The sequence below is a fragment of the Drosophila gunungcola genome, assembly GCF_025200985.1.
Source record: "Drosophila gunungcola strain Sukarami chromosome 2R unlocalized genomic scaffold, Dgunungcola_SK_2 000004F, whole genome shotgun sequence".
NCBI classification, from domain to species: Eukaryota; Metazoa; Arthropoda; class Insecta; order Diptera; family Drosophilidae; genus Drosophila; species Drosophila gunungcola.
The window spans coordinates 4,868,284-4,881,513 of record NW_026453167.1 but is presented as its reverse complement, the minus strand read 5'-3'; the positions used below and the strand labels follow the sequence as shown (position 1 = coordinate 4,881,513).

The following is a 13,230-nucleotide window of genomic DNA, read 5'->3' as shown; positions in this document are numbered from 1 at the left end:
CGTCCAGACAATTGCCCCGAAACCTCGAAAAGCCCCAGAAGAACTCAAGCCCGAACCCGATCCTGATTTCGATTCCGATTCCAAAGCCAATCCTTATGCGTTATTCATGAGGCAAAAAACGAAAGAAAAAAAAGAAAAGAAAAAAATTGCGATCGCCTGTACCAATTGCCAATTGGTTCGACTTTTGAGCTGGCTCCTCGGCGTTGGCGGTTTTCTTTGCCGGCTTTTGTCAATCTCATGGCTTAGTGCGATCGAGTTGGAGCTGGAGCTGGAGCTGGAGTTGGCTTGGTTAAGTGGTTCATTGTCACCCCAGCGCCCAATTAGACACCTGAGTTTTTGGTGATGCATGCCACATGTGCCACGTTCTTTTATTCAATCAGATTCATTGCTCCGATCGCGAATCGCAAATCGCGAATCGCAACTCTATAAGGAGTGTGATTGGTGGTTTGAGTGTGTAAATCAAGCAACTTCGTTTGAGAATAACAGATTTCCTATTTTAAATATTACTTGGGGAATTGCTGGCTTTTGTTTAAGATTACATTTATATTAGTCTCTAAAAATGCATTTAAAAGAACTTGCTGACGTTTTTATTATATCAACGCCATGTTATTAGTTACCTAAATTATAAATAAAATCGAGTCTGTTATGTTGCTCTTGTTGTTATTAAATTACATATTTATTTTGCTGTATGAATGTTTTAATAAGTCTTCGCTGACATATTTATAAATATTTTTTATTTGTATTAATTTCTATTAAATGGTTTTTGTTTTATGCTTATTTATGTTTTCTTTTTTTGTATCAGAAGTTGTGTGTTAATTTATGTGTTGATTCAAATTGCTAGGTATATATTAGTTGTTTTCCATGTATGTATATTTGCTTAGAAATGTATGCTTATTGCTTAATCATAATGGCATTTACCTTAGAATTTATTTCAATACAATAACCCTTCTTTTTAATCTTTATCAAGCGAAACAAAAATGTTCCCACTGAAATTCCAATCAAATCTCACGTCTTTAGCCAAATCCTCACCCAACATCTTGCAGATACTTGCCCACTTGGTGACATGATTCTACTAAATGAAACTATGATTATTTGCAGCTCAATTATTAGATAGTTATTTTATATATTTTTATTATTTCTATGGGAGCTATATGCTATAGACGTCCGATTTTGATAAATTTATACCATAATTCTGAAATAATTAAACATTGCTCTATGTCGAAGAACTAAACAAAAAATTAAAAAACAGAAAAGTTATAATTTTTTTCATTTATTTTTCCGATTGTTCCTATGGGAGCTATATGCTATAGTCGTCCGATTTTGATGAAATTGAAACCGTAATTCTGAAATATCAAACCATTACTATATCTCGAAGAACTAAACAAAAAATTAAATAACAGCAAAGTTATAATTTTTTTTCATTTATTTTTTCCGATTGTTCCTATGGGAGCTATATGCTATAGTCGTCCGATTTTGATGAAATTTAAACCGTAAATCGGAAATATTTTACCATTACTATATGTCGAAGAACTAAACAAAAAATTAAAAAACAGCAAAGTTATAATTTTTTTTCATTTATTTTAAGACAAAACAGATATTTACATATTTCGACTATTTAAAACACTCTGGCTTTGGCTTAAGGCAAATGCCCAAGAAGCTCTATAAATAGTAAAAAAGTCTATATATAAAAATACACAAATGTGGCTAGCTGCACGGGACAGACCAAAACGGCAAATCAAAAAGTTGTTCGAAATCGTAAATGGAACAAACCGTTCCTCCTGGGCTATAAATATAAATTCGGGAATATAGACGGGTGTATGTGAATAGCTATGGCTATGCTCGATGATCTGTGGCTCCGTTTTGAAGGTGAACTCGCCAAGGATTACGTAATGCGGAATGCAGGAACAGGAGCAGCAGCAGCCTCTGCTCGCCATTGCTGAAATAAATGCACGTAAAACGGCGAGCCAGCGCTGGCAAATAATTAAGTATTAGAAATGTTTAGCTGAGGAGAATTCCGTGGAAAATCGAATGGCAAAAAAAAAGCCTCAAGCAGCAGCGGCAGCATGTTGCAGTTGTTCCCAGCTGAGAGCTGCAGGCCTTTTAGCCAAGACTTCTCGGCCAGACAGGCTGACGTTCGCCTAGAAAGACAGCCGCACTGGAGCCAGCCAACTGCAGCTGGAGAAAGGCGAGGGGAAAGGAGAAAGGAGGATCGCCACAGCCAACCACGGGCTGAAAACTGAAAACTGAAAACCCCAGCCTGCAGCCAACTAACCAATTAGTAAGCGCTGCACAGAACGCGTCTACAATTGTGAGAACCTTAGACCGGGCCAACAAGCCGGGCCGTGTGAGTATGATGAAATGTCAGCAGGACCAGGAGCTCCATCGACATGCACTCGGGAAAATTCATACATCATTTGCTGAAGTCATAATAATTTGTATTGATGTATTGCAATTTATATATATTGACTTAAATCCAAATTAAACAGGTTATTGACTTTTTATTGACATAAATGCATACATAAAAGCTAATAGCTAGTGAAATTCTTCGACTAAAAAAATAGAAAACTAAAACTAAAATTAAAGTGTTATTAAAAAAACAAAAATTGGTTAAGTTCACTTCACGGCTTTCTTTTACTCTTCACAACTTTGCTAAATGCAGTTACTAACATTGAATGTTAAACCCTCTGAATGTAAGCTAAACATTTTTTATCCATTTTTTATTAAATTTTGTTGCGAAAAGTTGACAAAGAAATATTTATTTAAAACCTATTACGAATTTTGTTTGTTTATATATTATTATTAAAATACAAAAATATGAATGTATCATATTTTTAAAAAATTAAACAATAAACTTTTATGGCCTTATCAATCTTATGGCCAATCAATCACAAAACAAAATAAGAACAGGTATTGAACATTTAGCTTTAATAAGTCATCACTTGCTATCAAAGCCCCAAGGAAATACATAATGTTAATATCAACAAATACCTTCCCCAATGTCCTTAGACAAGCACCCCAATTTGTTGTCAGTGTGTTGGAGGCAGATGAACCCCAAGACCGAGGTGCCCGCTGCGTGGATCGATCCTTATATGATCCGTTGCCAGCGGCAAACGTTCTATTTTGACAGTCATTATGATTAATTTAAATCATTAGGCAGCCCGGGCAGGTAGACAAACCATCGAGGAGCTCGAACGCGAGTTCCTATATTTCATTCTAATTAAATGCAAGGGGATGCGGGTGGGGGGCTGGGCGGGATAAATCGACATCAGTTGGAGTACGACGTGGATGTGGATGTGGATGTGGTCCTGCTCAAGGAACCGGGGAGCCTGGCTCAGAAGCTCTGAAGCTGGCTTATTCGCGGAAGAGACAAGCTGGCGACAACGACACCGATGGCTGGAAAAGGCAACGATGACCATTTGCAGCCGGGGGAATGCATCACCATCGCAGATCGAAGATCGCAGATCGCGGAGGAGAGTGTATCGATTTATCTGCGCTAACGCTTACTATATGTTATATCTCCCTGCTGTTGCTGTTGCTATCTGTTAGTCACTGCACGTGGCCATGCCCACTGGCCCACCCGCCCCCTTCTGCGCCTGGCTGAACCTCTATTTCTTGCGAACCTCTATTTAAGGACATGGCGAAATACTCGTGCTCCTGTGTACAAGTGGGCCCACCACGCAAATCCTCTAGAGCATTCTGACCATTCTGACCATATTGGCCGGGGCTAAAAAATTCCTGGCATAGTTTAAGTGTATCGCTTTTGTTTGTTGTTGTTGTTGTTATTGTTTGGCTCTTCTCAGTGGGGACTTGAAATGTCCCATGTCCAATGTCCAGCAAAAGCAAGGCTGTAAAATCTGTAAAAAGAAATTACAAAATAACAAATTAACAAAAGCTGATAGCCGAAAAGATCACGTTAAAATGGCGTACAAAGTAATTACAAAACTCAATCACGTGGTATTTTTTTTAGGGGGCGGAGCCAACCGTATACTATCTATATACCTATTTTTCTACTCAGAAATCCCCAATCTATGCGCCTGCGCAACGAATGAGTATGCATATGGGGGCGTGGCCATCTAATTAATTAAGCCATAAAGCCAGCCGTCTCTGCAAAATGAAAGACAGCGGCGCGGCATACAAAAAAATAAAAAAAATAAAAAAAACGAATAAATAAGGGGGGTTTTTATGTACATAATACTCTTTTCCTTCGATCGAAGAGCGGCGTACGGAAAGGCGTTCTCTTTCGAAAAGAGAGAACCGGTTCGGCCCAAGTTTGGAACGAAGATCGTCGTTGTATTTTTCAAAAAACCGAAGTTTATTAGGCATTTGCACGCCATCTGAAGCACAACGTCAGCCATCGATCGCAAGTTTAGCTCGTCGTTTCGAATCGTATTTGGAATTAACCACAATAAAATCGCCACAAATAAAGTAAACAGTCCAAACAAGTGCCTAGCGACAAATAAGCAAACTAAATGCAGCGCATACGGAACAAACAAACCACACAAATATTTCCCATAAATATTTCCCATAACTGCACGGCGTTCAAATAAATCAAAAAAGGATTTTTATAACAAAAAGACTTTAAGTCAAATTTGAAGGAAAACGGAAATTAAAAAAAGGAGACACTAAGTGGAAGATTTCAAGAGCTAAACTAAAAATTAATTAAAAGACAAAGCCATATAAAGACAAAAATAAATAAAAGGAAGGAATCAGCATTCAAAAATAGAGGAAGGAACAACCTTCAATGATAACGATAAAAAAGAAACTGACAAAATAAAAATAAACTTAAATACTTAAAAAGAAAGACAACATAAATTGATGAGCAAAATAAAAACAATTAAGCTAGAGGACAAATAAAAAAAAATCAGGAAGTAAATCGCTTAAATATTATACCTGAAACAAAATTAAATAAATAAATAAATAATCAGCATGAAGCAATAAATTAAATTTAAACACAAAGCCATATAGAAACTCAACGCCATAAATAAAGCAACTTAAACAAACAGTCAAGCAAAACCTACAACTTATCAAAAACTACAAAACGCAAATCAAACAAGAACTCTGTATTTTGCAACAAATTTCAAATTAACCGCCAAACGACTTAGCTTTGCAACACTCGAACGCTGCATCCCTGGACTTCCGCCACATTCCAACACTGCAGGACTGTCAGCTGTCAATTTTCCTGTGTGTGTGTGTGTGCGTGCGTGTGCGTGTTGCAAAACGTCGGCGTTGCACTTAAAAAATTCGCGTTTCTGGCCAAAAACCCGGGTTGTCCGATTACCGGGCCAAAAGCGTTAGGCCCCCAGGCAACCGGGCCAAAGAAAACCGCACGAGAAACGCGCTCCCCGTTGCCAGAACATACTCAAGAAGCGAAAAACGCCAGCAAAACGCGCGCGTTGTTCTGTTTTTGTGTGTAGTTTTATTTTTGGAATATAGAAGAAGAAAAAAGAAGAAAAGCGATCCGCAGAAATCCGAGGAAAGTAGTACTATAAAGCGAAAGAAAAAGTGTGCCGCAGCCCCGAAAACCCAAGCAATAATAGACGCGCGCGGTGCCTTGGATTTCTACGGCTCCACGGTGGAGAACTTTTACCTCAGAATGGATCCGACGCGGGGCGACTCGCGCTACAACCTGAACTACTCGATGAGTAGTATCGGGTTGAGTCTGGCGGATCCGGCGGACATGTACGGCAATGCCGCCCTGGGCGGGGCACGCCCCCCCTCCGGCGGTCTGCTGCAGAACATGGGCGGCGGTGTGCCGCCCATGCAGCGGCCAAATCCCGCGGGCGGCGGCGGCGGAGCACCCCCACCCACCCAGTGCCAAACGCTCCACAGCCCACAACACGCCTCCCAACAGCAGCAGCAGCAACAGCAGCAACAACAACAGCAGCAACATCAGCAACAGCAGCAGCAGCAGCAGCACCCCCAGCAACAACAACAACAGCAACGGGGACTCAAACGTTCCGGCAGCGATTGCTACGAGGATCACCATCGCTCCACCGGCGGAGGACTCACGCTCCAAGGACTGGACAACGTGTCCAGCGGTCCAGTGGTCGACGACACCGTGGACAGCTATAACCCACTGCCCAACAAGAAATCACCGCCCGCCAATGGCAAAAAGACAAAGGGACGTGTCAAAATCAAAATGGAATATATCGACAACAAGCTGCGTCGCTACACGACCTTCTCCAAGCGCAAAACGGGCATCATGAAGAAGGTAAGATCCCATCCTGAACCCATCCCGATCCCCAATCCCCAACCCCACATACGATCCCAACCACGATTGGGATTCTGGCAATTGGGATGTTGACATTGGGCCACGTTTCCAGCGCATGTGCAATTAATAAATGCTTCGGGGACTCAGTTCCCTAAGAACTGGCATTGTTCTGACCCGCTCTCCAGGAAGAGCGGGGATTTATCGTCATCTGGCCATCGGCACAGTGGTGAGGATAGGATAGGAAAATCCCCTTCAAGTAGCCAATTAGATGACTTGTTACCGAAAGTTCCCTTAACATCCTTTGACATCAATGAACATGGTTGCCCCAATGTTGGTATTAAAAATAGGAGAAAGTCTTAAGTTTCTTTTTTGTTAAAAACTTTTATTTTCCATTCTGCTAACTTTTCTTGTTGGAAAAATTTGCAACTGTCCAAATAATCTAATTGGTATTAAAGGAAAAGAAATGTTTTCTGAAATTTTATTTTTATTTTTGGCGAGATAGTGCTACAATTGTTAGAATATATCATTATCTAATAAAGTGACACAATTTAGATATTTCCAATACATATTCCATAGGATTTACTTTCAAAGAATTGACTGAAAGAAAAGAATAAAGATTTTTTAAGTCTTTTCTGAAACTTTTAGACCCAACCACTGTGCCAGCGAATTTTCCTCGCTCCGCTCTAGAACAGTAGCCACAGATCCTCTGGTTCTTGGCCAGATCGCGTCTGTTCAGGCCAACTGTTTGAACGCTTTGGCGGCGTTGTGTAAGCGCGGTAGCCCACGATTCCGCGTTTCCCTTTGTTTTCGGCTTCATAAAATGTTAATTTGCCGCCGCAATTGCATTCAAAGGAGGCTGCTGCCCACCAGTTGCTACCCACAATCCACAAGCCCACCACTACACTGCCACTCCCCCCCAAAAACAATTGATGCGTGCTCCTTGCGGATTCTGCCCCACTCGTTGCAATGTGGCCAGTGCCTTGGCATTTTCAAATGACCAATTTTCACACGCAAACTTACATAATGCCACTGGATTTGCTTTGCTCCTGCTGCTTTCCATCGATCTGGGGGCTGCATATGAAATTTTTCACATTTCTGAAATAGACTTCTATGGCCGCTAAACCAAACCCCCGATCAAAATCAGACAAAAAAGCATCAACATCGCGGCGCTAAATCACGATCTCAGCACGATCTTTGCCCAAGACACAAAATCTTATGAAATATTTGACCCAGGCAGGCCAAAAACAAAATAAAAACGTAGGAGCTCTAAAATTCAAGAGGTGAATGTTTTGCAAAAACGAAGTTTTCAATACCCTAGATAAATAAATAGATAATTGAAGACAAACAGAAGACAGATAAAAAGAATAAATAAAACAAGGTGCAGCATATGAACTTTGTTTTAGAATGCTTTAATTAATCAAAAGTTTAGACAAACAATAAACATTGTTAAGGAAATGTTTTTAGAACTTGAGTTTATTGAGTTAATGAGTTTAATATAAAAAAGTATTATAAGTTTTTGGGCCTTACTTTATTGGTTAGGGCATTTGACCCCTGGGACGTGGGCTCGCCCAACTCGAAATTGTGGTTCTCGGGGGCCAAACTTATGACAGGCGCACGCCCGGGACAAAAGACCGCTGCGCCGCTATATGCGTTCCAACAAAAAATATCATTTTGGTGACTTTGATGCGATCCCTCATCGATGTCCAGCCGGCGGACAGTTGACAGGCAGACAATGGGATTTTGGACTTGGCGCTACCAGCGGTCGCAGCAAAAAAGCGCAAAAGCAAAATCAAAAGCAAAGGCAATCTGCAATTCGCAATCCCTAGCAACCAACAAATTGCGGCCAATGAACTTGGCCCAGAGAGTTGTCGCGTTGCGGCAACCTGTTGGCATGCTTTCCACTGGCCAATTTTGGTCATTTCGATCTGGCCGCCGAGCTGGAGACCTTTAGCGTGGGTGGGCGGTGGTGGTTGTGGTGGTGAGGCCAAAAAAGGCCACAAAAGTGAAAAGTGAGCTAATGTCCAGAAGTGATCTCATTTGGCTGGTCAGCCTAATTGCGTGGGCTCTTTTGGCTGTTGGCTGTTATCGATTCGAGCTTTCGCTTCTGCATAATGCACGGCCATCGACGGACAAGTTCGCAACAATTGGCCATGGCCAAAAGGGCACACAGGCGCAAAATGCCGCCAAAAGGTGTTAAATTGAAATCACGAGGCTTTGGCTTTGGCTTTGGCTTTGGCTTGGGAATTGTTTTCGGGGGCCCAGCAGCAGCAGCACGGAAGCTTAAGGCTGCAGCCTCGTCGGCAGATTGTGCCCAGATAAGCCCCCAGAAAGCCGGGCTCCACGTCGGCTCGCCTTTTGGCCACATGCAACAGGCTGTAGCAACAACAACATAAAAGGGGAGGGGGGTCAACAGGCAACAATCGGCTTCTAACAAATGACTCTCCATCTGGACCGCGGTCTCTGGGTCTGCTGCCTTGTTGTCCTGTCAACGCTTTCGTACCCCAATCCTCGCCAGTGCAGTGTCGTGTCCTTTTGTCTTTGTTCGAAATTCAAATTGACATGAATTGTTGGCCGGGTTTTGCGGATACCCGGGTACCCAATATCCAACACCCAATGCCCGGTACCTAGGCATACAATCGACACCTACTCAGAAGCAGATTCAGAATCAGAACAAGAATAATCGAAATGCGATTCAGATTCCGCTTTCGGACCGTGTCAATTGTTTGCATTTACACATGTTACACATAAAATTGGCAGCCAATCGATGTCTGTGTATGGAGTGGGGGATCCCCCCATCCCATCCGAAACCAATCCAATCCAATCCAATCCGATCCGATGCGATCCCCAATCCCAATCCCAATCCCAATCGCAATCGCAATCCCCAATCCAGGCTCGCCAACAATGTGTACAACAATTTCATTAATATTAATAAATGTTCCCGAAGCGTTTGCTTCTTGGTCCGCCAGTTATTTATGCGCTGTGTTCGACTCTCGCCAGCAGCAGCAGTAGTAGTAGTGGCGTAGTGGCAAAAAGTGGCAAAAACTGTTGCCCGCCAGACCGACAGCGACTTTATCGCTTTTATAGTAATTACGAGCTGTTGATAGGCAGCTTAGGCTACCGTCTAATGTACACCAATACGGTCTGTGGCCCGGGGAGGTGTTATCCAGCGTGCAGCTCCATCGCGATGCTTGCGTGACTTTCGGGTCTTTTGCGTGGGCGTGCTGAGCGGAAAGCAAAAATAAAAGGGTCCGACTTACTGATTTCTCTGACACACAACATACGAAATGGCTTTGCCGTGATCTACTTGGTTTTATAGCAGATAAGCTTGTTTTACAAAACAATATAGAGCACCTTAATCTGATATAGCTTAATAAGTGGCCTAAAAATGTCTTTATTTTAAACCAACATGACTTCATAAATAAACAATTAAAGGGCTTAATCACTAAAGAAGCCTTTTTTAGAATGAACTTTAATTTAATCAGTTTTTAATGAACAATTTAGAGAGCATTATTATCGTTTGGCTTTAACATATTTTTAATTAATTAATATTAGGAAAATGTGATAACAGAAACAATTTTTTTCTTAGAGAAACAAACTTGTTTGTTATAAATCTTGAAATCAGAGATTTAATAAAATATCATTTGTTCGCAATCCTTTGAATTCAATAGTATTTCTATTTCAAAATAATGGCTTTATTTAAAATTTTTCTATTACTTCTAGAAGTATCAAAATTAATAGCACTTTCCAATTAAGAAAAAATTATAATCGAAACAATATGGTTGATTACAAACAGATATTTCTTAAGATATCAATTGTTGGCAATACTTTAGATTCAATAGTAACAATGGTTTTGGCTTCTTTTTTGATAACTTTGATAACACTTTTATTTAATATGCTTGCACACCTTTAGGTTCAAAAGTATTTGCATTTCAAACTTATGGTTTATAAGCTATGGCTTTACGATTAAATGAATATCACATTTAAGAACTCTTTAAATCACGTGGCCATCTCTGGTAATTTAAAGTCCGCCAGATTCGAGGTCCACGCTTAACGCTTCTTATCGCTGCAACATAATCGCATAGTTTGGTGGGTAAATTTATGTGCCGCTCGGCCAACACACGCTTCGCCAGTCTGGCCAGTCCTCTCAGTCTTCTCAGTCTTCTCAGTCTTCCCAGTCTGGCGGTTAGCCAGTCTGATACCCGATACCGATTCTGATTCCGATACCATCGAGTACTTAACACGATCCTCTGCTCTCTCTTCATTCCACTTGCAGGCCTACGAGCTGTCCACGCTGACCGGGACGCAGGTGATGCTGCTGGTGGCCAGCGAGACGGGCCACGTGTACACATTTGCCACGCGCAAGCTGCAGCCGATGATCACCTCGGAGGCGGGCAAGCAGCTCATCCAGACCTGCCTCAATTCGCCGGATCCGCCCAGCGTCGGAGGCGGCGACCAGCGGATGTCGGCCACCGGGTTCGAGGAGACGGAGCTCAGCTACAATATCGCCGACGAGGACTCGAAAGTAAGACAATTGATATACGGCCACCACGGGCACGCTCATCTGGGCCACCCGCCGGCGCCGCCCTCGCACTACAGCCTCGAGCAGAGTCTGATGCAGTCGGGCTACAGCGGTGGCCAGGCCTCGCCGCTTTCCCACGCCCAGTACGGCGGACACGGGCACCACGCCCACGTGCCGCACGTGCCGCCGCCGCACTCGACGCACTCGCACATGTCGCACACGCATGCGCAGCGCTAGGTTTCTGGCTAGGATTCTCTCTAGGCAATATCTGGGACTTGGTTGCTGCGGACAGCGTCGGAGGCTTGGGGTGGTGTGCCCCTTCAGCACATAGCTTTCAATATCAGTTCCTGAACCTAAGCTAGGCAGCCAAGGTCTTTAATTGGGTACATCTTGTTTTCTGGTTTTCACTTTCACAGACTGTAATTCCCCCTATTATATACAACAATATTTATTTATAAAATCCAGTACAATTTTACTTGAGTTTAGAGTAGTTCTGATAATTTTAAAACACAAATTCATTGCTTTAATAATAATGTTCAAGCTGTCCTTCAAAGGAGCTTGAAGTGGTTGATAGTAAAGCATTAAAAATTTGTTGTTCAGACCTTAAAGTAAAAGCTATAGTACTCAAAACTATGCTTTCTCTAGTGTTTAATTTTTCAACATTTGAATATTCAACCTAATTATATTGTAAACGTAGGTGCCAAAAACATTTTATCAATAAAATGCACTTATTACTATTTAAATCATTAAAAATCTCTTTAATAGACAAAAACAAAATCAGCAGCCAAAAAAAGTTTGTTAAAGTGAAAACCTCTAAAAGCCAGTTAGCCATAAGACCTCACAAAAAAGATAGAATAACTTGTTCCCCAGAAATTCGAATCATTTTTTTGTATGCGTAAAAAATTTGTATTACCAAAACACCAAACTTCGACGCTTTCTCGCAGAAAAACCAAGCCAGTTTAGTTAGACAGCAGTTTATATGTTTAGCAGATCCAAAGTGCAGCAAATGGCTTGATCGAACTTCGATACTCGTATTTCGGATCCATGGCCAATTCGATCTCGCCGCTCGTTTTGTTCTTGTTTATCGCAGTGTTTTGTGTTTTTTATTAATTGTAATGTAATTTACATTTTTTTTGTATACTAGTCAAGACTCTTACTTAAAGGCGACTGTGCCATAGCAAAGCTACAGCTCCTCCCGTGTAACCCATATTCCATAGTCCATAGTCCATAATCCATATCCCAAATCCCATATCCCAAAGCCCATAGCCCATAGCAATAGATCAATTGTCGCATCAGCTGCAGCTTCTAACCCAGTGCCATTCTACCGAACCACTAGAGACACATCGAGACACAGCCGAGACTGCTTTAGTTAGTTAGTCCTTTTAAACCATAAGTGCAATACCATACATACCTAGAACATACATACATAACTAGAAGGGGAAACTTTCCGTAAAGATTTGCTGTACAGAGTCTAATGGGTGAACAGCTCCAGTGCGTTTACAACACTTAGTTACCAAGTTTGATAGCAAATAAATACAAATGTCGAATGCGCCGGCGGCCGTGTTTTTCCTGAGTGTGAGAGATTGAATGCGTGTGTGATGAGCGTGCTCCGTAAAGTTTTAAGCGTATTTTCCGGATTCGTTTAGCTTAATGTTAGTAGTATTTACCACTCTATAGCTTATGTTTATTTGATTGATCCAATTGGCTTTTATTGACACTTACTAATTGGAATGTTGCATGACGAATCGCTCAAAAAGAAACTTAAGTTCCAAATTATTCCATGCAACATAACCGCTTCTTACTCACCTTTGAGCTGTTTGCTTGTTTCGCTCTTATTACTAATATTTATTGTACATTTCAATTTAAATACCAAATTAAAAAACAGCTCAAAGCAAGTTCTCTCACATCAAAGGCAATTTAAATTTAATTTATTAATTAATTTTTACTTCATTAAAGAAAATACTCAACAAGCAAGCACACATAATTTAATTACCGACAAAACACTTCTGTCAAACAGAAAGCCGAGTAATTTCTTTAATACTAGTTAAATTTATTATTTAATAGATCGTGCAATGCGCCGAAGCAAAACAAAAGACGTAAATCGAATAACCCTAAAGCAATTTACCTAATAAGCCATCAAAATATGTTTAAAAAACGAACCACAAAATAGTATCTATACAAAAGAAACATAAATATATATATATATATTATTTAGCGCAATATTATAAAATAATAAACAGAAAAAAAAAAAATCGACGCAATATAATGTAAAAGTGCCCCCAAACATATTTCCAGCTGTTTCAAGAGCAAGGTTAAGAGCACCGCGATAAGCCTAAGCCCCGAACCCAAAGTTTCTAGTTAGCCTACACACGGCCAGCAATAAACTCAATAAACTCAAACTAGCGAGTGGGCTGTCTTCCTCGGCGGCTCTCCATGAATGAATTTGTATTTTCGTATTTTCGAGCATATGTATTTTTTTTTGTTTTCCTTTCGATATGTT

General features: G+C 41.0%; 1 protein-coding gene across 1 annotated transcript in view; it reads left to right on the top strand.

Moving 5' to 3' along the window:
* The first annotated feature begins 4,307 nt into the window (after positions 1 to 4,307).
* Positions 4,308 to 13,230, top strand: part of LOC128253821 (serum response factor homolog) — a 30,702-nt gene continuing 21,779 nt past the window's right edge. Inside the window, exons 1-2 of the mRNA XM_052982506.1 lie at positions 4,308 to 6,211; positions 10,485 to 10,733. Coding sequence (XP_052838466.1) covers positions 5,594 to 6,211; positions 10,485 to 10,733 — 867 coding nt within the window. The 5' untranslated portion in view covers positions 4,308 to 5,593. The remainder of the gene's footprint in view (positions 6,212 to 10,484; positions 10,734 to 13,230) is intronic.